Genomic DNA, 23,594 nt, shown 5'->3' with positions numbered 1-23,594 from the left:
TTTTATGCAGAGACATTTTATGTCCTATAAACGTAAAGTAAAGAGCAGGTCAGCAGGATGTGCTTGACATTAAAAAGAAAAAGCACAATAAGGCGCGAAAGAGAACTGAATCCACTACTGACAAGATGCGTTCTGTGCACGTGCTCCACAGAAAAGAATAATAGATATTGTTGCCTTAATGGTCAAATGCACACAGAAATGTGTCAAAATGCCCACCTTGGTGAGTATTCACATAAAAACAGATGATGTAAGTACTGTGAATTGTTCTTCACTCACTCCACACACACACACACACACACACACACACACACACACACACACACACACACACACACAAGATACCTCAGGTAGTAATTCAATCTTAGTGAAAGCCCTGCACAATTAATTACATATGGACCCAATAAAGTTACTATTATTAAAATGTTATATTATTTTTTGCTGTGGTCCTTTTGGAAATATGCATAACCAAAAAGATTTGTTTTTTTAAAAAGGCTATTAAATTGGTCAAAAAAGGTTCTGGACCCCTGGGCTAGAATAACTGATTGTGGGAACAATTGTAGACAGAGGAATGTTTGAAACCCCATTTTGAAAAGTCATTATGTTTGCAATTCCGTCTGGTGCTGCTTAAATACTTAGGGAATCCATAAAATTAACATCCATTTTTAGTTTCATATTCAACAATGAAACACCAGCTTGATTAAATCTCATTGAAACTTTATAAAACCAGCAGAAATTATAAATCCCACTGCATTGCATATGCAATTGGGAGCCTACGACATCAGGACAAAATGCTGTACTGCTAAATAAATATGACTATTATGAAGGCTTAGTCACCACTAGTTATTCAAATACACAACAAAATGCTTTTCAAATCAATAATTTTGAATAGAACCTTGATTTTAATCAGTGCCTTTCCAGCTATCACTAAATTAGTTATGACAGAAATCATTGTAACAAAAACAATGTACATCCTCAATGTAATTTTACATTAGACAGTGATGTTTCTTAATGGGCTTTTATTAGTTTACATGTTGCTGGGCTGCTTTTACATAAATGTGATAATGGTTCAATGTGGGCGATGAAGACATCTCTGAAAAGAACATCATGCTCATCTCTCAGTTAAAGTAACAGCCTTGATAGAAAAGTCTAGAAATGGTGATGAAGAATCAGATGTACTTACTGGGGTGCGACTCTTCTCCAGTAGCGATCAATACCGTTCTTGAAATAAAGGACAGCTAGCCATCTCACATTGACGTCCAGCATGTGATTATTGAAGATGTTCTGAGCAAGACCAAAGAGAAAGGGTGAGAAATTAACCTATAAACCCAAAAACAATCAAACAAACTTTGGGGTGAAGTGAAAAGTTTGAATTGCTGTGCTTTATTCTGTAAATGACAACAGGTGAACATATTGATTGCAACAAGCATCTTGCAACATACATACACACACACATATCATTCAAATATTTGGGGCAGTGTGTTTAAACGTTTTTGAAAGTGCTCAACAAGGCTGCATTTATTTGATCAAAATACAGTAAAAACAGTAATATTGTGCACAATTTTACAATTTATATAATAAAATATTTTAAAATGTTATATATTCCTGACGGCAAAGCTGAATTGTCAGCTTCATTACTCCCATCTTCAGTGTCACATGAACATTCAGAAATCATTCTAATATGCTGACTTGCTGCTCAAGTCACATTTCTTATTATCAGTTTTGAAAACAGTTGTGCTGCTCTGTTTTTTTTTTGTAAAAAAAAAAAAAAAATGCAATAATAACTGTGTAAATGATTATATTTATAAAAAAATTTAAATGGATGCCACCTTAATGGGACAATAAAAGCCCTCCCTACACCTATCCCTAACCCTACCCAATAAATGCTTTTATTATTAGTATTCAAAATTTTGTTAGGCACTTTCCATTTTTAGAACATTTTCTTAATGTTTATTGAAAGTAAATGCCTTTCCGATGCGATATGTGATAGGAAAAGAGAGAAGAGTGAGCTCTGCAAAAGGCAGATTCAAACCACCTTTCAATCGGGTCAATCACGTCAAAACCTAGATCTTTAAGCCTTATGCTTTACTGACTACGCCACTGAAAACGTTGAAATACAGACATTATTTTTGTTAATCTTGTTTAGGCGGAGCTAAAGCGAATAGCACTTGCCAACAAGGCACGCTATTTGCACTTGGTAGAAAATAGACACTCCGAAAATATATATAATATTTAAAGTAAATATAAAAATGTTGGTACAAATATGTTGGCAGTGCAAGCACAAATATCCAATTATCAACAGATTATCGTGAGTAAAAGATGCACAATATATAAATATAATATGATTACATGTGAACATTATATGTCAATATATGAACATATTTTGCCACAACACTGGATTAGGAGTGTTAGTTTTTTAAAAGTAAATTTTTTGCACTTTTTTATTTGGTGCCAGTAGTGACGCATAAACTACACACTTTAACTTTAAAAATACATGACAATGTGAAAAAACAGAGGATTTATGCATTTCCTGAGGTGAGGTGGGGCAAGTTAAGTTAGCAAGGCTAAAAGTTCAACACTGAATAATAAGGCTATTCCACGGCGGAGTGAGTTTCGGGGTTTAATCCAGCATGCCATGTCCGGAATAAGAGTGCGAGGAGCAAGGGGCAGACCACGGAGAGATAATTCTCATTGATAAATATGTAGTAGCAGCTGCGTTCAAGAGGGAGCAGCTACGGCAGGCTCTGACGCAGGGACACCATACCCAAATGCCCCCACGCTCGGCTGCTCAAAGACCAGGGCTCATTCCACTCTGCCAGATAAGAGTCCATACAGAGAGCCATTTCCTACACAGGGCAATAAATTACAGAGGATAACCGTAGAAGTCTGTTGCATGCAAAAAAAAAAAAAAAAAAAAAACAAGCACCGCATTACATGACACCGTGACGCAAAAGGATGCTTATTGCTCTCAAAATGTGACAGGTGAACATCATATCAATAGACAGCTGACAAATAAACATGACTCTGAAAAATCGACTCGCCGCCTCCGTGTAATTCACCTCAAGGTCACTGAAAGCACCATTTGGGTAGACAAATAAACTAAACGCGAGTCCATACAAATCAGGCTGATTTCTTTCGGTGACAGACCAAGTGACAGCAGGTTGGCTCAAATACAAACAGATAAGAGAGACTGATGGGACGTGACAGACATTCTTATAGGTGCTGCAGTCGAAATTGACGCCTGCAGAAATCGTTGAAGGAAAAACTAATACATGTACGTAGGACTGTGTTCCATTCCTTTGCAATCCTATTTCATGCTAAACCTCAATGACGAAGGAGTCTGTGCCAAGTTTGAGGGCTTAAAGGATTTGAGAGGACATCTACACCACCATAGCCAGTGCTGTCTGACAACAGTGAGCCCCCCTCAGGGGACGAGAGGGGATGTACTGGCCAGGCCTGAGGGCCCACAGACACCTCATTCTCTGAAAGAGCGAGAGACGATTTAGTCATACACAACACAAGAGCAGAAACTGGCATTTCTGCAAATCCTGAAGATTTTTTTTTGTCCCGAATAGGGACGTCAAAAGTATGATGTTGCCCTAAGGCTGTGTATTTTTTTTTTTTTTAAGTCTGATAAACTGTGCCCACTATTTTGTAATCTGTATTCTCAGTTTGCATTTAGATTCAAAACTGCATGCTCAATTTAAAAATTTCAGGCCACTGAGAAGGGCTAATGATGAATTATTACAATTTTAGAGTTGGTCTTTCAAACCCTCTAGCACCACCAATGGGTCAAGGATGCACTGATGTTTACTCTAATAAGTTTTGAATCGTAATCCAAGAAACAAAATGTATCTTTTGTTCTGGTTGACCTATTTTCTCAAGGCTTGTCTTCATTCATTCCTTTGGTCATCGCATAAAAAAGTAAGTGTTAGTAACAAAACCATGTTGTGCAAGATCCTATTCCCTTTGGATTGTTTTTATGGGTACAGTTTTATTTATACTTGATTCAGTGCTCAATGATATAAAATCACTTTACATGTGTCTATGTTTTTACATTATCTATAATATTAGAGAAAAATTTGAGTAGCGACTCAATTCGGTAATGAGAGCGGTCTATTTGTCACGGTTTTAAAGTTGGCAGGAAATTAAACCATTTATTTATCTTCTAAATACATGTTTCTGATCATACTGAGAACAATTCTAAACAAATATAACAATTACAACATTCACATTCAAGACTTCTCCAATCATTTAGTCTTAAACCTACTCCTGCAAGCTCGCATTCACCTACCTCTATTTTTAAAGCACAACACAGACTGACCCACATCTCGAAATCCAATCAACAAGCGACTCATACAACCAAGTAGTGTTGTCAAAAATATTGATATTTTAATATGTATCAATATCTGAAACGGGTATAATACTCCTTTTCAGCAGTATCGACCAATGCCAAACTGCGTGTTCTCACTCGCTCTTCTCTCCGAAAGCGAATTGACACAACCTACATCCTGACACTGACTCGTCTCATTCGCTATGGTTGAATAGTGTTAGCATGCCATTGCACATACCTTTACTCATTCCTGCAGGTCTTGCACACACAAATCACTGATCTATAGGTGGCGCTCTCATACAGCCATCTCTCAAACAGCTCACGAGGACCAAATTGACTTTTTTGTGGCTTATTGCACTTAAACGGTCAAATACATACACAATCATGTCAGAAAGCCCATCTTCCTCCTTTATGAGATATTTTGAAGAGCTCCGCTGCCTTTAAAATAGAGTAACCTACTGCAATCTCCCCTTCTTTCTATATCCCCATTTCATATGCTGCTTGTAATGGTAAATGTTAAAAACTAAAAAAAAAAAACACCAAAAAAAAGCCCATACTTGCTGTGCATTCACGAAAATACAGTCAGTTTAAATTGCATGTTGTGTAACAGTATATTGGATCTGTGCATAAGCTCTTAAAGTGATCCCAGAACAATTTTTTTTTATTATGGACTGTTTACTTTTTTTGGAAATGTAGTTCAACGATTCAAATAAAGCCTCCCTGTGCCATGTGTAAGCTATTACAACTAAATTACTAAAAAATTAGGAGATAATAAAAAATTATCTGTATGGCTGTATATATGGCAGTTTTCCCCGTGGGATTGAATATCGATATCAAAGTTGGAAATTTCAGTATTGTGACAACACTACAACTAAATCCCCATCCTATTCTTTTTTTTCAATAACCTTTTCAACAGACATTTGAACCATGAGTTGCAATATTATTTTTTCCCTATTGTGACGTATATCTGAGTGAAACGGCTTCTCGAACAAAAGAAAAACTGTAGGGCAGGACTTGACTTTGTCCATCAGGAATTTATTGTTTCGTTGGATATTTGTGGTGAGACGAGACGAGAAGGGACAAGACGAGCATGCAAGAGACAGGGGAAGTTATTTTGATTAAAGATTAAGAGGACATTAATTTAAAAAAAAAAAAAATTATGTACATGGATAAACCATTTATAATAAATACTGAAATATTCCATAAAAAATAAGAACTGTCAATAGCGATGTCGTTTCAATACAAAGTTAGAAATTTAGCTTATGCACAAAATTGGAATATCGCATAAAACATTTGCAAATAAAGCAGCGTTTCCATCCCATGTGTTCAAGAGAACAAAAACTCCACTTTGTGAAAATATCTGTAATAAAAAATGGAAGTTGCTGCAATCAGGGAAGCTACTGTGGCTTTTTCCCCCCTACATCATAAATGACTTGCGTCTCAAAGCATGCAGACGAAATGCAACACATGCTTGTTATCTTGTGCTCTGAGGCGGGTGCCTGGTATTTGGGAACGTAATCGTGTGTGACGCTTCTGGGAGGTCATTATACCAAATAATTCTGATGACAGACTTTGGCTCAGGCATTTCAGAATGATCAAACCAACATTTGAGATGCTGTGCAATGAAACTGGTCCGCTGGTTAGTCCAGTCATGCAATCACATCGGCAAAGTTGCGCATTGAGGGATTTATTCTGCAAATGCGTTTCCATCATAGTTTATCAGCATGTCTTCATTTCGGATTTTAAAAAAATGGATCCACTTCAATTGAGCGCATACGTTTTTTTTCACATTTATGTCACGGTTATCTGTACTCATTCATCTTTAGTTTTACTCTCATGGACTTTTCATATTGTTTTCAGTCAGTCACGTTTCTTTGTCTTTGTTTCCCGTCACTCATTTATTTACCATGGACATTATCACAGCTGTCCATTATTTAGTTAAGTATTTAAGTTTCTCACCTTCACTCAGTGTTTGTCCGGTCTCATTTGAGTTTAATGTGTTTATGCTACCCGTTTGGATTATTCAATGGATTATTATTAAGGGTGTGACGAGAGACTTATCTCACAAGACGAGACAAGATACGAGATTGGGTTCACGAGAACGAGACGAGACAAGATTTTTACATAGTATTTTTAAGAAATCCTCAATGATTGAATACATGACTAGAAAAATTGTTTGCAAGTGTATTTGAAATGATTTAACTCATCATCTTGTAATGAAAGTCATTTCAGTTCTACTTTCTGAGTATGAATTATCATATGAAGTAAAAGACAACAATACTAAAGCACTGTAAAGTTTTTGGCAAAAACTCAACTGGCTTCTTTCCAGTATGATTGTCTCTTCAGACCTTAGAACTGCACATGAGCTTCTTTTGACCTCCTAACTGAACTACTTCCCACAAATTGATCATAGATATTAAGTGCAAACAATAACCATAATCAAAGTACTCAATATTCAAAGTGCAAAAAGAGACCAAATGTATCTTCAAGCATGATACAGAGCTAAGAGAAGGTTACAACGAGATAGCTTTTATATTGGGCGATATTGGGAGATATTTGCTTGCCTCAGGGAGGCGCTTTCAAACAGCGATAATGTATTGAAATTGTGTTTGAATGCGCGCTCGCGTTTACTTTCACTTTGAGTTTCGTGATCGTGCGTACTCTGGGAAAAGGGAACGGTGGTGCTGAACGCACATTTTGAAGTATAAACTCACCACAGTCGAGTCCACTAACATGTAACACACACTCGTACAATGCGAGCGCTTCGCGAACACACGTAACGCACACTCATAAGTAAGTATGAGTGTGCGGGTGAGTAAAACCCGCAAGACCTTCGTTCATCTTTGCAACACAAATTAAGATATTTTTTATGAAATCCGAGAACTCTCTGAACCCTCCATAGACAGCGATTTAATTAACACTTTCAGGGTCCAGACAGGTAGTAAATAAATCGTTAAAATAGTCTGTGTGACTGAATTTCGTTCTAGCCTGTGCCAGTCTCCTACGCAGTTTCCATTGTAAATAAATACAGCACACGCATGTGTCGTGGTGCTCACGTGAACAGCATCAGCTGCCGTAGAAGTCGAGAGCACTGCACTATTTATAACGGAAACTGCATGTTTTTATTACCTTTCTGGGCCTTGAAAGTGTTAAAGGGGTGGTTCTGTGGTTTTTTTCTAGGCTTGGTTGTGTTTATGGGGCGCAGTATAACATGTCTTAATAGTTCTTTTTTTTAAAAACGCCGTATTTTTCTTATATTTTACCTTTATTCCACACCGCTGTCTCCACTGTCCTTTGAACGGCTCGTTTGCTTCCAGCTTCTATGAAGCCCATGCAATGGTCTTAGATTGGTTAGATGGTCAAATGTAGTTTGTAGTTCTACAACAGCTCTCTCTCTTTCGTAATGACTGCGACATGGCCTCGCCCACTTTGTTGCGTGTTCGCGTTGGCAGTGTTTATGTTAATAGCAAGGGTTTATGATGTCACCAACCCGGGAAGAAGCTTGTTGTAGTCCAAACAGGACGTTTTTGTAGGCAATAAACTGCCATAACTTTAAAAGACAATATCTCTGTTTGCATTGAACTTTCAGCGCTGTAACTTTGCAGATACTGTTTATGCTCAAGCAGCAACATTACACACTAACTAAAGTTAAAAAAGTGAAATCGCATGCGACCACCCCTTTAATTAAATTGCTGTCTATGGAGGGATCAGAGAGCTCTCAGATTTAATTAAAAATACCTCAATTTGTGTTCTGAAGATGAACAAAGGTCTTACAGTTTTGGAATGGTATGAGGGTGAGTAATTAATGACAATTTTTATTTTGGGGTGAACTAACCCTTTAAATGAGAAACGATATCAAGAATTGTGACATTTCATTTACTGGTATAGACCCTGCTGAATCACTCTTCTGCTCCACCAGCCAAAGAATGCTCAAGCTCAACTCAAACCAAAAAAAAAAAAAAAATGTCATGCTGGGGAACAGCACGGTCTCCACTGTCAACACAACTAAATGGTTTAAATGTCCTCCCATCTGCCTTTGTTCAGCATCTGAAAGGTGGCCATGGAAATGTTCACCTCTAAAGATAAAAACAACAACTCAGGCTGTTTGTAAGTAGATAGGCCATGGCATGTAACAGAATTATACCCCATGAGTTCAGAAGCATTTAACCTCTGTGCAGCTCAAAGGTCATTACTTATTCATCTACATCCAGTATGAAATGTAAAATATTAATTTCACATTTTAAATAAATTAGCCCATGTGCCAGTGCAGAGGGTGAAAAAAATAAATTGCATGAATTGCATATTATTATGAAAATTATTTGGATTCAGTACACAGAATCAATGCCCTCTTGGACCACTTAAACCAGTGTTGTTTAGTTCGTCATCACTGGCAGCCCTTCACGTCCCTTAAGAACTGTTAATACTCCATTGCTTTGAAAAGCTTCATTTCTTATTTTGTAATAAAAGTGCTCATAAATAAAACAGTGGCATGGCATGAATTGCAAAATGAGTCATGACAGCTAATGGCCATCTGGTGAGGATGTCGGCCCATAGCTCAGGTGGATCACCCCTCAGTGCAAAGCACGGTACAGCCTTCAACAAAATCTCCCTCAATGTCTTGGCGACTTTAAAAAAAAGAAAGAAAAACCCACAAGAGTCATTTTTTTTCTACAACGCAATTTATGTCTGTGTCTTATATTGGATAAATATAAATTAAAGTTTAATACTTTAAGGTAGTTTTCTTTTCATATTAACGTAAAAATAAGAGTAAATGTTTACTTTTAATAATAAAATAATTTATTAAGAAATATCACGTTACTTTATTCTTTACTGTAATCATTTATTTTAATATTTTTCTAATATTTGTCAATATACTAATTTAATTAAAAACATCTAGTACACTAATAACATCATTTTGGCAGGAAAACAACAAACATCAGTAAGTAGTATCAATTATAATTTGGAATTTGAAAAACCAACAGGTAAGGTTATTCAAAACAAACATCAGTACAAAAACATCTTCACACCATGCAACACTTGAATTTAATAAAAGATTAAAGAAAGTAAATCATTATAAATCTGACTGGATAAGCCACATTTGAAATCAATGTCAAACAGTCAATATATATATAGATCTGTAGCAGCACATCCACTGAATTCTGAATTAATGTGCAAAGTATCTTTGCTTGATATAAAATGACCAAGAAATTCGATTTTAGATATACCACCAGCCCCAGTTGAAATGCATCACAAAAATAATAAATCATAAAAATTTACTCAATCAAAATTTGCGATCTATGCAACAAAATTGTGTTTCTCTTCTAAACTTGATATCTTTAGTTTCGATTAATGTTATTCTCTAAAATGTGCAATCTACTAGATTAAAGGGATAGTTAGTTCACCCAAAAATGTAGAGAAATGTTGGAGTTTATATCGGAAACCAGTATATGGTTTCCGATATAAGAGAAGAGCTTGAGTTTGTTGCTCAGCCCTATTTGGGTCAGGTGTTAATCTAGTGGCTAAAGTCAACTTGAGCAGTATGCATACAGTCATCTGCCAGAAGCAGTTATTTTAGTTTATTATATGTTTTAAATATAGATATTTTTCTTACGAAAATCCTTCGCTTCAGAAGGTCTTTATTAACCCCATTGAGTTGTATTAGATTATTTTATGATGGATGGATGCATTTTTTGGGGCTTCAAAATCCATTATAAATATTGGAAGAGCCAGGATATTTTTAAATACATCTCTGATTGTGTTTGTCTGAAAGAAGATAGTCATACACCTAGGATGGCTTGAGGGTGAGTAAATCATGGGCTAATTTTCATCTTTGGGTGAACTATCCCTTTAAATTATTTAGGGCGTATGTGAACCAATCAAATACTTGAAAATAATTTTAGCTGAAACTGTAGTTGCAAGCATGCTTTGCTTGGGACTTAATAAGGAGAGTAAAATATTGAAATTAGGTGCTATTTTATGTGTTTTTGAGCAAGATGAGAAAAAAGGGAGACTTTATAGTGTCTATGTTCAATTATGTTGGAATTAGAACCGTTTATATTACACTGGGTTACCATTGTGGAGAAGAGTGTAGCATTTGCTTAGGTTGTGGACCCGTCGTGGCTCTTGACAATAAATTTAGGTAGGTCAGATTCTGGGTCTTAGCACTAGTTTATGATAAACATTTTGTAAGCTTTATATTCTATTTCTAATCGCTGAACACACTTTTTGCAGAGGTCTGACGTCTTTTCGTTATTCAGGCATAGAACGCATAGAATGTTGTTTAAGTATTGCCTTAATGTATTATTAATCCGAATGTTGTTTTAGAATTTCAGGAATTCCTGTGAGAAAAAGAAAGTAAACTATTCAAGTTCAGTTTATGTTTTGGATGAATATTTTCGTAAATAATTATTATTACGTAAATTCCGTACATAAATACTATTTTCTACTTAAAACTATAATTTTGTTATTTTTATTAACCCAAATAAGGACTCATCCGCTAGGTTGCATGTGAGGGGGAAAAAATAGCTTCCTTCCACTTAAGAGTTGAGCTCTTTTTATTTTAATATATCTCTTTACATAAATACTATTTTCTACTTTAAAAAAATAATTTCGTTATTTTACTAACCCAGTGTTTTGTATGTGAATGCTTTTTCACGTGAATATAACCACTGGAGTGAAGCACAAAGGTTTAGCCTAGAAAGGAAATAAAGGTCAGATAGCACTTTTTCTTTCTGTTTTGAGATCTGGTCACTCGATTTTCCGTGAATTTTAACAATAGGCCTTGTCCATTTCATCCCAATGGACATGGACATCTCGTTTCTTTTCCCAAATCTTCACTCACGTCGCACCCATTTTCGCAGGGGATTATAAACGTTTCTTCCTTTCATTTGCTTATAATAAAGTCTATTATAACTTTTCACATCCTTTACTGTGTTAAAGTATAAAAAACACTGTAGGACGAATAACTTTTTACCTCAAATTTTATTGTTTGTTGTCTTGGTATGGCGCGTCAAGTTTGGTTTATTTGAATAGCACATTTCACACACGCACCGGTGATTTTAGTTTCGTTTTCTCTGGCAGTGAATAATCAAACATTGCCTAAATGTCTTGACCCTGTGGGAGATAAAATCCGCTTTTCAGACCTTTTACAACAAGTGTTGCCTTGCAACATCAGGAGAAAACATAAAGACGAAGATATTTGAAAAGGTGTATATCCAGCTTATATCCACATTCCTCTCAAAGCGCAGAGCGGTATATGACACATCATTGCGGGGAAATGGTATGAATCAAATATTTTTCTAACTAATATTTAATTTTCTTATATTCTTTAGGTCACCATTATTACCATTATTTACTGAAAATCATTTAAAAGTTTTATAGGCTGTAGTGTGTTGTTTCACTGACGGAAGTGCTAAAATAAACAAACTGGATGTTTCAGCCTCAAATTATTTTAAAATGTAGGCTATATATCTGGCATAGACTACAGTATTCAAAAATAGCATATATATGCCTTAGTTACATTCTCAATTTAATTTACAGAGCAATCCCTGCTAAGTTTTTAGTTTAACTAATACTATAGAAGAGGATTGGTGTGTGTCACACACTCACAATAGTGAATGCTTGGCATCACGATGGTGGCGCTCCATCGTGATGTTGGTCAGCCATCACGATGGACGAAGATATCGTCCATCGTCACAACCCTAACCCTTATGACTGGTTTTGTGGTCCAGGGTCACATATAAGACGACCGTTAATATAACATATTTCTTGGCTGCTTAATGAAAGTTGTTTGATGACTCCGCTGTGTTTATCAGTCCTGGGGGAAACACTCGTTTTACACGTATTTGGCGCTACCTATTGTTGTGGGTGTATTAACATTTAAAATTTTTGACCCCAAATATAAGGCAACCCCATTTTTTCAGATGCATTTCCAAAAAGAAAAAAAAACATTGTCTTATATTCTGAACAATACGGGTAATGTGCTATTGTTAGCTAGCGAGTACAATCTTATAAATCATCATTCAACAAAAAAATGATATTGAATGAATAAATCCTGTCAGGGAACCATATAAAAATCTGTTTGATACTACTTTGAGTTATTTAAAATGACATCATTCCGTGATGTTGAAATTACGCTAACAAATCATGTTTAACTTAATTGATTCATGTTGGATGTAGTAAATCCAACACACGTTTTTTTCCAGTGTACATTCCGACAGTTATTTTGTTCTATCGTGGCCCTTAATGGAGCAGATTCTCACCAGCAGCACTGAGTAGAAGCCAGGCTGGGTCTCCCATTGGCGAAGCTGCTCCTCTGCAGGCTTGAGCACAGCTGTGTCCTGACTGGTGGCCTGGGTCAAAGCCTGCAGCACCACTGAGCTGGCGCTCTGGATGTCCATTAGGTAAAGCTGTAGACACAAACAGAGCAATATGGCTCATTTATCATCTTATAAGACTGGATTCTTGAAAAATCAAAGTTAACAATGCTACCCACCAGAGTCGTTTGCTTTTATGAAATACTTAAAATAAATCGCAGACTAAATAAATCGAGTTTACTATCTACCACACATTAACTACAGCCTGTAAAATAAAGCTACATTTAGTATGATACAAATGCACTACCAGGCAAAAATTCGGAAACATTAAGGTTTTTTTTAATGTTTTTGAGCGTAGTCTCTTAATCTCACCAAGGCTGCATTTATTTGATCAAAAATCCAGTAAAAACAGTAATACTATGATATTACAATTGAAATTAACTGGTTTCTATGGAAGCTGGTTTCCACCAAAGAATAAAACATTTTAAAATATAATTGTGACTTTTTAATCTCACAATTGTGTTTACATCTCGCAATTCTGACTTTTTTTCTCAGTATTGCGAGATTTAAAGTCATTTTGATTTATTTTCCTCGCAATTGCAACTTTATATTTCGCAATGGAGTTATTTTAAGATAAAAAGTCAGTTACTTTTTTTTTTGTTCTGTTGTGGAAACAAGCTTCCATATGTTTCTGCTGTAATATATTTGAACATTTATTCCTGTGATGACAAAGCTGAACTTTTAGAAGCCATTACTTCAGTCTTCAGTGTCACATAATCCTTCAAAAATCATTCTTATTATTACCTATCTGTCTGTCTGTCTGTCTGTCTGTCGGAAATCCTGATACACTGCCATTCAAAAGTTTTGGGTAAGTAAGATTTAAACAAACAAAAAAAAGCAACAAAAAAACTTATTTAGCAAAGGCACATTCAATTGATCAAAAAAGACAGTAAAGACATACATATATATATATATGCTAATTTCTTATTATTATTATTATAATAAAATTAAAAAAGAAACAAAAAGTTGTGCTACTTAATATTTTTTTTGTGGTCTAACGTCTTTCCGTTATTCAAGCATAGAATGTTGTCTTAGAATTGCCTTAATGTAGTATTTATTTCTTCCATATGATGTTTTAGAATGTCGGGAATTCCTGTGAGGAAATGAAAGTAAACTATATAAGTTTTGGAGTACAGCGCATATCATTGCTACATACTTTGCTCAAGGAGAGTTTAATGCTTAGCACTTAACATACTACAGTACTACCAAAAAAGACAGTATACATTTATGCTAATTTCTTCTTCTTATTATTATTACAGCAAAAAGTTGTGCTATTAGTTTTTTGTGGAAGCCTTTTTTTCAGAATTCTTTATTGAATAGAAAGTTTAAAAGAACCACAATCCTACTGACCCAAAACATTTGAAAAGCAGTGCTATATATAATAAAATAACGATTCATTTACTACAATTGTTATGTATTATAATTTGCAATTATAGCTGTAATATAATAATATAAATGTACAAAAAAAAAGGATTCTAGCTATTTGCTCAGTTTATTAAAATAAAATAAGCTGAAACACAAAGCTTTAGTTTTTTTACTTAATTGCCATTTGCACTCAATTGTATTATGTTAAATGAAATGTGTAAAATGTTAAGTTAACCTAAACCATTTGTGTTAGGACTACATGAATCATTTATGTTGCGCTGACTGAACTGGGCAGTGTATTTCTAGTTACCAGCATGCTTTGCACAGGGATAGAGAAGGAGAGCATGTTGAAATTGAGTGCTGTTTAATGTGTTTTTTTGTAAAGGGAAAGACCAGTTAACGGTTGGTGTTCAGTTACATTTAACATTTAAAAGAGTTTATGTTATGTCGATTTTTGAAGTTACCATTGTCGTGAAGTGTAGACCTTGTGGTTAGGCTGTGTGAAATAAGTGTTCTCAATGAGCTGTAACTGAGCTAATGCCACAGGACAAGTGTTTTACTTGATCATTACATGCATGCTACAAAAGTACAGTTCTCTTAGAATATGAACAAGCGTTGTGTTGGTTATTTGTTTTTATAGAACAAAATAAAATAAATTAGTTTGATTCAGTTCCAGCAGTCTACATATAGTCATCAGTCATACCCTTCTCAAACAATCTTGAAACGTGTGTGTGTGTACGACTGCTACTCAAAAACTAGGCACAAGCTCACCTCTTCGTAACCAAAAACTCTATTAGGCATGGCAAAGCTTCATCTAGATGGAATGACAATTTTTTTAGTAGTCTTACGTTCATACAATAAATCATTTCAAACAAATAGATTTTGTTGGAAAAATGTAATTCAATTTCGTGGAAAAGTTTTTCTTAATTTAAGTTCGTTCAACAGGGGTTTTTTTTATGAGTGCAAGTTGTATTAAATTATAAATTCATACATGTTTTTTTGTAGGAAAATGATTAAAAACATTGCAAAATATTACCGATTTTGTTCAATGCTTCACTACTAATCACAAGTAATTCTTGCATTCTCACAAAATCCTTAGCCAGCTAAATAACATTAATTTTGTGACTTACTTAAATAAGCAGAGTTCACAATCACAATGTTCAGTGTCACACACAAACAAATGTTTAGGTTTGAAAGACATAAAAAGCAGCATGTGAACACAACGGCACACTGGCCTGATGGGTAAGTGACAGAAATGTCAGCTGTTTCTAAAATCTTGACCTTGAGCCATTCTTATTGCTATAGTGAAGTCTGTATAATGAAACCAGGATTGTTTTAGTTTATTCTAGCAAAAATAACATCAAGTTGGAAAAACTTTGCTGTGCAACTCTGCCCCCTATTGGTGCAAACCAAAAAACGACTGTTTTTTTCAGAGACATGTCCTACCTAAATAATGCCAAAGTACAGCAGATGGATTTAAAGCTTTCCAATCTCATGGACAAACAGAAAGTAGCCGATCAAATGACATCCATGCTGTGATAGAAATTAACCGAGTCCCGTTTTTATTTTTAATTACTGGTAAATATAGCACAGATGCTGTGTATTTTCAATTATGAAAGCATTTGTGCTGCAGACAGACTACATAGTTGCATCAATGCTTGAAGTACAATCTCATAGTTATTAGAGCGATAAGTGCAACTACACTGCAGGCTTGTTCAAAGGTGTTTCAAGCGGAAAGTGGCAGCTGCCATGTGTTCGTTCCAGGCAATCTTGTGTGTAAGGACTCAACTACATCTTCAAAAAAACGAAAAGAAAACTGCCAATTTATTAACCTGTCCACTTCCCTGTATAGTTAGATCGGGTAATAAACATGCAGGTTCAGATCTGTGAAGAGCTCAGGAAATGATTGTTTACTCCAACAACAACAAAAAAATCTAATAATCTGGGTTCAGACACTTGAGCAGAATGTCATATGGATTTGAGGTATAGTGACATATTTGACTGGCCTTTAAGACATGACATTTAAAGGATTGGTTCACTTCAAAATGAAAATTTCCTGATATTTTACTCACCCCCCATCTCATCCAAGATGTTCATGTCTTTCTTTCTTAAGTCGAAAAGAAATTAGGTTTTTTGAGGAAAACATTCCAGGATTTTTCTTCACATAATGGTTTTCAAATGCAACCAACTGGTTGAAGGTCCAAATCAATGCAGTTTCAAAGGGCTTCAGAGGCTCTGCATGATCCCAGCTGAGGAATAGGGTCTTATCTAGCGAAACGTTCAGTCTTTTTTTTTATTTTTTATTAAAAATGTATATACCTTTTAGCCTAAATTGCTCATCTTGCGCTGCTTTGCGAGTGCCAGTGATTGCGCAATCATGTCGAAACGTCACACTAGACGTAGGCAGAAGTACCGCCCCAAACGAACGTCTGAGGACGAATACAAACGGCCTTTACCAAAAAACACTCCATCTTCGACTTTGAATTCATCTGACATCATAGTTTTACCTTTTTTTTTTCTTTTTGTTAAAGGGTGTTTGTATTAGTCTTCGCATGTGCACTTTGTGAACACACTTTTTCGACGTGATTGCACAATCACTGGCACTCAAAGCAGCGCAAGATGAGCAATTTAGGTTAAAAGGTATTAATCTTTTTTGAAAAGGACCGATCGTTTAGCTAGATAAGACCCTATTCCTCGTTTGGGATCGGGCAGAGCCTCTGAAGCCCTTCGAATCTGCATTGATTTGGATCTTCAACCAGTTGGTTGCAACTGAAAACCATTATGTGAAGAAAAATCCTGTAATGTTTTCCTCAAATAAAACTTAATTTCTTTTCGACTGAAGAAATAAAGCCATTAACATCTTGGATGAGATGGGGATGAGTAAAATATCAGGACATTTTCATTTTGAAGTGAACTAATCCTTTAAGCTGTGATCAGAAGTAGCCTATACATGTCAAACATTACAAAGCCACAAGAGACAAATCTCACACGAAGTCAAGGCTCAATTACTGGCAGACGCCACAAAATGTTTCTCCATTGACGGCCATTAAAGGACATGTGTTCTGAATAAATAAAATGCTTTGCAAGGTATATATGAAACACAAATTTAATCAAACCATATGCATAATACATACAGCTTTGAAAAAAATTCATTAAATTGATCAAGTGTGACAGTAACATTTAGAATAAAACATTTCTATTTTACATAAATGCCATTCTTTTGACTTTCTGTTAATCAAAAAATCCAGAAAAACATAAGTTTCCACAAAAAAATATTAGGCAGCACAACTGTTTCAACATTACAGTTTTTCTCAGTCGCTTTGGTACATTTCTCAGATCAGAATTGAAATTCTCAAAACTACCTGTTCAATCTTCACATCATTGTGTCACTTGTGCACATCAAAAAAGCAGTTTCTCATTTCTTTGAACAAGTTGCAAATGCTTGTGTGCATCCATGCAAATGATTATGTACAATTCTCTGCTGTTTCCTACATTATCTATTGCTTACGTCATGTTGATCAAAATGTATTATAATGGGTCTCTGTTGAATAGTCTCACCCCCCACAACATTTAGCCATTAGTTCATAGAATAAGTCTTTACATGCAAAATGGTTGAACAAGTTGTCATAATATGTCAAGCATATTTCTATACATTTCCATTAGACGTTCACATTTCTACTTTTCTTTTTTTTGTTTTTTTTTTCTTTGTGCTATGCAGTGCTGTCTTTTCCTTTCTGTATCGCAATGACATGGTCTGTCAACAAATTACAGTACAAACAGTAAAAGTGTAAATGTGAATCTTGTCCAGTCTCTTGCAATCAAACTCCCACATACACTAAGGTGTAACCTACAATTTACAATAATTGTCATCAAAACTTTAGCCATATTTACATCAGAACATCCCTCTAGTGTACACGGTTATATTGACAACATGACTAAGCAATTTGACCGTCTTATCCGTACACAATGATACAAGGACTTGTCATTCTGATGGCACTGACATGTTCATTGACACAGATATTTACTTTTGAGAGATGAACTAAGGAGTTTGAGCAAGAGACTGGCTTTTGCAGGTAATCCATGGTGGTTTGCTATTTGTACGAATTGTTTTGAGAAATGCACTTACTATTTTGCAAATTTGTCGAGGATGGTTCGAGAAATGTACCAAAGCGACTGAGAAAAACTGTAATAATAAAATGAAGAATAAGATTTCTTAAGGATCATGTGATACTGAAGACTGGAGTAATGGCGGCTGAAATTCCACTTTCCGTCACAGGAATAAATTACATTTTAAAATATATTAAAATATAAAACAGTTATTTTAAATTGTAAAAATATTTCACAATATTACTGTTTTTTTGTTTTCAAATAAATGCAGCCTTGATGAGCATAAGACACTTCTTTCAAAAGTATGTAACAATATCTTACCGACCCCAAATGTTTGAAATGTAGTATAGATAAGATTCACAAAAATTGCTGATATTAAATGTACTTATTTAGCAAATTATAAGCACAATATTCTATAATACATAACAAAAAAAAAATGTTTGTACCATTCAAAAGGCGATTTTGGAACTGACAGAAACGGAACTACTGTTCAGTGACCAAATGGACATGGTTATCAATATCATCCAATGCTGATTATCTCCAAATTGTGATAAATCAAATTATTAAAAGTGTGGCTGATTTAGCTATCTATAATTCTCAGTGAAAATGTCTGACGATGTACATACAAAACAAACCCACAAAAACTGAGTCTAAACACTGATTTAAAGATTTAAATGACTGACAGATTACACATGGACTGATGTAAACATGAAACAGACATCATCATCATCATTCATCATCCTTTAACCACCAAGAGCAGGTCAATAACACAACAGATCTGGAATGATGCATGTCCACGTGCATGTGGATGTATCTGTATATGTATCTGCCTTTCCCAAAACCAAATCATATTACATTATACACAGCTATCATTCATCATCCTTGAACCACCAAGAGCAGGTCAATAACACAACAGATCTGGAATGATGCATGTCCACGTGCATGTGGATGTATCTGTATTATGAATTCTGTAGCAGCATAATTAACGTCTTAGAGCTTCTTCTCGGCCTGTTGATGTATGAAACCCTTAAACTGTAAACATTACACCTGATATGTGAAATAAAGAATAGTTAAAACAAGTGTGTATACATCGTTACGGTAACAAAATAACAGCATATGATCAGGCTTTATGTTAACATGTCAATCATTCTTATAATCATGTTGGCAAATCCGTCAACTGTCATTTGCTAAAATAACCCATTTGCATAGTCTCTTAGAATATGATTTCGTCCCAGTGATATGAAATATCCACACACGAACAAAAGCAAAGAAACGTCTAGTATGTAGCTCGGTGGCTAATATACTCTACTGTAAAGCATGTCGGCCTACGGAGCAATGTGAAGAATTTATCTTCACGAATTACTTTATCTGGAAGAGTTATGAGACACCAAAACATCCCCTAAAGCCCAAGTTCTTGTTGACGTACCTTCCGCAAATATGTCAATGCCGAGTGTGATCAAAACAGTTCGCAGTCGCCTCTAAACACAGCGCTCACGTTGTGAGAAGGATGGCGCCATCCACACTGGCTGCTGTCGCACAAAAATGACGTAACGCATGTCCACACGTTCATTTGAAATAATTATTTAATTTTGTCTAAGCCCGTTATAATGTTGACTAAGTGGATTGTAATTTGAATGCCATCTTGTTTGAAATATTTAGGTTTAATTAATAAAATATTATAGCCTATAATAACAAAATAAAGTGATTATTGGTTCTCTGAGAAAAAGGTTGCTGTTTTGAACTTGCCTTTTGCAGATATTAAATAGAGGAACTACGACGATGGCATATAAGTTTTTTTTATCTATGTTTTATAACTGCACTGTATAAAAAGTACGTAAAAATAGGGCAATTTAGGCTACTGTATACAATTTAGGGTTAACGGAAATTTCCGTAAAATTAGCTACTGGAGAATGTCCTGGCAGAATTTTTTTTTACAGCGTGGCTAAACATTTTATCTACAAATGTAGATTTTTTTTTTAAGTCTCCCACTTTGTAGTTTTTAAAAACTAATTAAAAAGTGTTTATGTTATTATTTATTCTTTTGTTTTTATTTAAGTTTATTTGTTTAGCCTATTATTCTCTCCATCCGATTTTCATTTTGTGTCTAATTGTAATTTGAATACCATTTTGTTCTATTGTTTTTGTTTTTCTTAATTAAAAAAAGGTGATTATGAAGTTACATAGGATATAATAAACAGATATGAATTATAAGGGGAAAAGTTATGTAATAAATTTGATGATGACATGTTTTTTTTTTTTTTAAATAGCCATATATATAGACAGTTATCAATTATTTTGGTTACATACCATACACAAATTGGCAAATTGCAACAAAAAAAACCCTCATATTTTATACATGAGCCTATGGGATTGCAATTGTGTAGGCTAAAACGTTGTTTCCTCGCAATGTTACGCATGTTGTAATTCTATGTACAAAAGCCTTTTATGGTTTTTTTTATGTTTTGAATTCCGTAAATTTTTAAACAAATTGTTCTTTGTACAAACAAATATTTATTATGAATGACACCATTTCTGCATTTTGTTACATTACAATAAATTGAGAATATTAGATCCCACATGATTGTAGTTGCACAATTGTAGTTTTTTTGTCCAGCAGATGGCGCACAACTACCGCAATAGGTCACCCTGCAGTTAATTGCATGCCAGGGTAAAGTGGTTAATCATGCACACCAACCAAAGGCACTGACTCAAAATAGGGGTTTGAGGGTTTGAGTTGTCTTGCATAGTCAGACGATTGACTAACAGACCGTGGGTGGTCTGAGGATGTGCTTGGCTCAAAGACAGGCCAGCTGAAAGATCCTTCTGTGTTACCGCTTCCCAATTATCCCTACTATACAGGGTCGTCCAAACAATGAAACTTGGTATGAAGGGGCGATATTTACACCATAGAATGGACTTTTATGGTGGCATAGTTTTGCTTCTCACACTGCAGTTTGTACATTTGTAAAATATAGGCCTTGATTTTCATCAATTAGCTTGAAGTAAACTATCAATCTGATTAGGCCTACATCTATTTCCCATCATATCAAATCAATACAAAATTATTTGAAATAAGAATATATATAGCTATATATAATTATTATGTTAAATGTATTAGCCTATTATTACTATTATTAGTAGTAGCCTACATTTTGATATTGTTTTGAAATAATATTGTCACTACAGGGGGTTGCCCTACTCATTGGATGAAATTAAAACAATTACTATGTGATAAACCACAGCTTGTTTTTAACAGAAATGTAATTGGAAAGTCCCATTCTCACAGGACGTGTGTGGGTACAGTAGGAAGCAAGGGCTGTGCCAAGTGGGCGACCGCACAAGGCCTCGCGCAAAAGTAAAGTGAAAGCTGACTTGATGATGTAAAGCCAATAGTTAAAGTTCATGTTTTTGTCCTTCAAAATAGTGAATAGTTAAAAAACATAGCAAAAAATGTTTATCGTAATGCTTTATTATTCTGCTTGTTAAAAATGTGTTATGCAGTAACTTGCAATAGCATATTTCTCTGTGCGTGTGACAAAAAAAAATGGCGTCCGAAAGTTGCGTTTGTTCAGTTGAAAAATCACAACATAAGTCAGAAAATATTTTCTGGCTGAATCTGGGTTCTGTGCTGAAAATACAATAGGCTTATTGTTCAGCTTGATGTTACATATCTATCATACTCTATGTTACATAAAGTTGATAATTTAAAAAATTATGGTCACACAATAAACTCCTAAATAGGCCTACTGCTTAATAAGTTCATTGCTACATTTAGGTAGGCTATTGTTAAGGGATGTAGAATATGGTCATGCAGAATAAGGCATTAATATGTGCTTTATAACTGGATAAACTGCAAATATCCTAGTAATATTCATGCTAATAAGCAACTAGTGAGAACTGGAACCTAAGGCGTTACCAAAATTATATAGGCTATTGTCATAAAGAGCGCGCAAGGTTTCTGCTCAGACAAAACGTTTATGACACCTGAATGCTGTCGTTAATTTAACATTTAATTTCAGAGACTCAGCTGTTCCTCGCGTTGCCCAGATGTGCTACACATGTGCCAGCGTGCTGTTTTATGAGCAGGTATGTGAGTTTTTCATTCGTTAGTGGTCAGCGGTGAGCTCGCCAGTGGTGTCCGGTCTGAGGACAGACCCATGGCAACTGCGCGAGAATGTCCAAGTTCAGCAGAATTTACTATGAGAAGGCCAATGCTGGCCAACAGACTAAGAACTGATGAGATCAAATTCTGCTCAGCAATAATCTAACTCTATTAGGCGCCCGCCTCTAGTGACAGGAGAAGCTTGTTTCTCCGCAGAAAATCCTTCCATAAACAGAGCGGCTCGTAAAGTAAAGCCACGCACACCACATTGTTGAATGTCACTGAACTCAAGTAACCCAGTTCAAGGTGAGACCATCACACTCTCAGCCAATCAGAACCAAGGCAGAATCATGCCGCTCCTGTGGACCAATCAACGCCCTGCATTTATTTTCTTCTATCTCACATTATCTTTGTAAATACTATTTTAGTAGTTCACTTCACGTTTCTTTTTTTTTTTTCATTGCTTCATTTTTTTCTTTTATTCTTTCATTTTTTCCTTCTTTTAGCCTACTCATGGAGTGCCCATATGGACTAAACAAAGCAACCTATGCAATTAATCATACGTTTAGCAGATTTTATCTATCTATCTATCTATCTATCTATCTATCTATCTATCTATCTATCTATCTATCTATCTATCTATCTATCTATCTATCTATCTATCTATCTATCTATCTATCTATCTATCTATCTATCTATCTATCTATCTATCTATCTATCTATCTATCTATCTATCTATCTATCTATCTATCTATCTATCTATCTATCTATCTATCTATCTATCTATCTATCTATCTATATATATATCTGTCTGTCTGTCTGTCTGTCTGTCTGTCTGTCTGTCTGTCTGTCTGTCTGTCTGTCTGTCTGCTTGTGTCCATCTTTGTGAAACACTTCTAGAGAACTTCAGAATAGGCTGCATTGTACACTGTTTCACAATGAAATCTCCTAAAACAATAAAACATTTGTATGTAGTCATGCATTCCAACAAGTGCAAAACGGTTCCCTTGAGAGCTGTCTTGAGAAGTCTGTTTCCATGCCAGTTTTCAGATGAGAGAGCTTGCTGTAACCCCGTAGTATTTCACTGTCCCGGCACATAAGGGGCAGTCTCACTTTGATGTCTGTGGGAAAAACTATCTTCAGTGGGATTTAGGTCCTTGTGATTTACAGTAAAAAAAAAAGAGGAGTCATAAGACAACGATTTGACCCCCAAACATCACTCATTTAGTAGAGTTTGCTTTGAGCGTGATTCATGATTTCCCCTAGTATCAGTGCATCCCGTTTCTGTTGATTTTGGTGATGTGGCAATTGATGC

General features: G+C 35.3%; 1 protein-coding gene across 1 annotated transcript in view; it reads right to left on the bottom strand.

The window, feature by feature from the left end:
• The window catches only part of ipo11 (importin 11), a 232,764-nt gene extending 213,038 nt beyond the window's left edge, over positions 1–19,726 (bottom strand). Inside the window, exons 1-3 of the mRNA XM_079826503.1 lie at positions 19,604–19,726; positions 12,592–12,738; positions 1,181–1,281 (exon numbers count right to left, since the gene is read on the bottom strand). Of these exons, the coding sequence (XP_079682629.1) occupies positions 1,181–1,281; positions 12,592–12,729 (239 nt within the window). The 5' untranslated portion in view covers positions 12,730–12,738; positions 19,604–19,726. The remainder of the gene's footprint in view (positions 1–1,180; positions 1,282–12,591; positions 12,739–19,603) is intronic.
• Positions 19,727–23,594: the final 3,868 nt, after the last annotated feature.

Source organism: Gobio gobio, assembly GCF_949357685.1.
Source record: "Gobio gobio genome assembly, chromosome: 10".
In the NCBI taxonomy this organism is placed as follows: domain Eukaryota; kingdom Metazoa; phylum Chordata; class Actinopteri; order Cypriniformes; family Gobionidae; genus Gobio; species Gobio gobio.
Note: the sequence above shows the minus strand (reverse complement) of the source record. Positions and strands in the feature narration are given on the sequence as shown.